The 581-nt window shown below is 44.9% G+C and overlaps 1 protein-coding gene across 1 annotated transcript; it reads left to right on the top strand.

Annotated features, from left to right (window-relative positions):
- Positions 1-6: 6 nt before the first annotated feature.
- Positions 7-573, top strand: LOC109131789 (amino acid transporter ANTL1-like; the record flags this gene model as incomplete). The annotated part of the gene is made up of 1 exon (XM_019242971.1): positions 7-573. A coding segment is annotated over one exon (567 nt), but the record flags the coding sequence as incomplete, so codon positions are not given.
- Between the last annotated feature and the right edge of the window lie 8 nt (positions 574-581).

Genomic DNA, 581 nt, shown 5'->3' with positions numbered 1-581 from the left:
AAGACTTTCGCCAATGTCTTCATTGCTATCGTCGGAGCTGGTGTCCTTGGTCTTCCTTACGCCTTCAAACGTACAGGATGGCTCATGGGTTTGCTTACACTCTTCTCCGTCGCTGCTTTGATCAACCATTGTATGATGCTTCTTGTTCATATCCGTCGTAAGCTTGGTGTCTCCAATATCGCTTCTTTTGGTGACCTTGGCTTCGCTGTATGTGGTAACGTTGGGAGGTTCGTCGTTGACGTTCTTATCATTTTGTCTCAGGCTGGGTTTTGTGTTGGTTACCTTATCTTTATTGGTAATACTTTAGCTAATCTCTTTAACTCAACCGACACTACGACTCTGAGTTTGAGTTTGAGTCTGAGGCATTTGATGGGTGTGTCTCCTAAGAGTCTCTATATATGGGGATGTTTCCCGTTTCAGCTTGGTTTGAATTCTATCAAGACGCTCACTCACTTGGCTCCTCTTAGCATATTCGCTGATGTGGTTGATTTGGGTGCAATGGCTGTGGTCATTGTGGAGGATGTGAAGATTACAATGCAGCAAAGGCCTCAAGTTGTAGCCTTTGGTGGCATGTCTGTGTT

The sequence above is a fragment of the Camelina sativa genome, unplaced genomic scaffold (genome assembly GCF_000633955.1).
Source record: "Camelina sativa cultivar DH55 unplaced genomic scaffold, Cs unpScaffold05184, whole genome shotgun sequence".
Taxonomy (NCBI): domain Eukaryota; kingdom Viridiplantae; phylum Streptophyta; class Magnoliopsida; order Brassicales; family Brassicaceae; genus Camelina; species Camelina sativa.
Note: the sequence above shows the minus strand (reverse complement) of the source record. Positions and strands in the feature narration are given on the sequence as shown.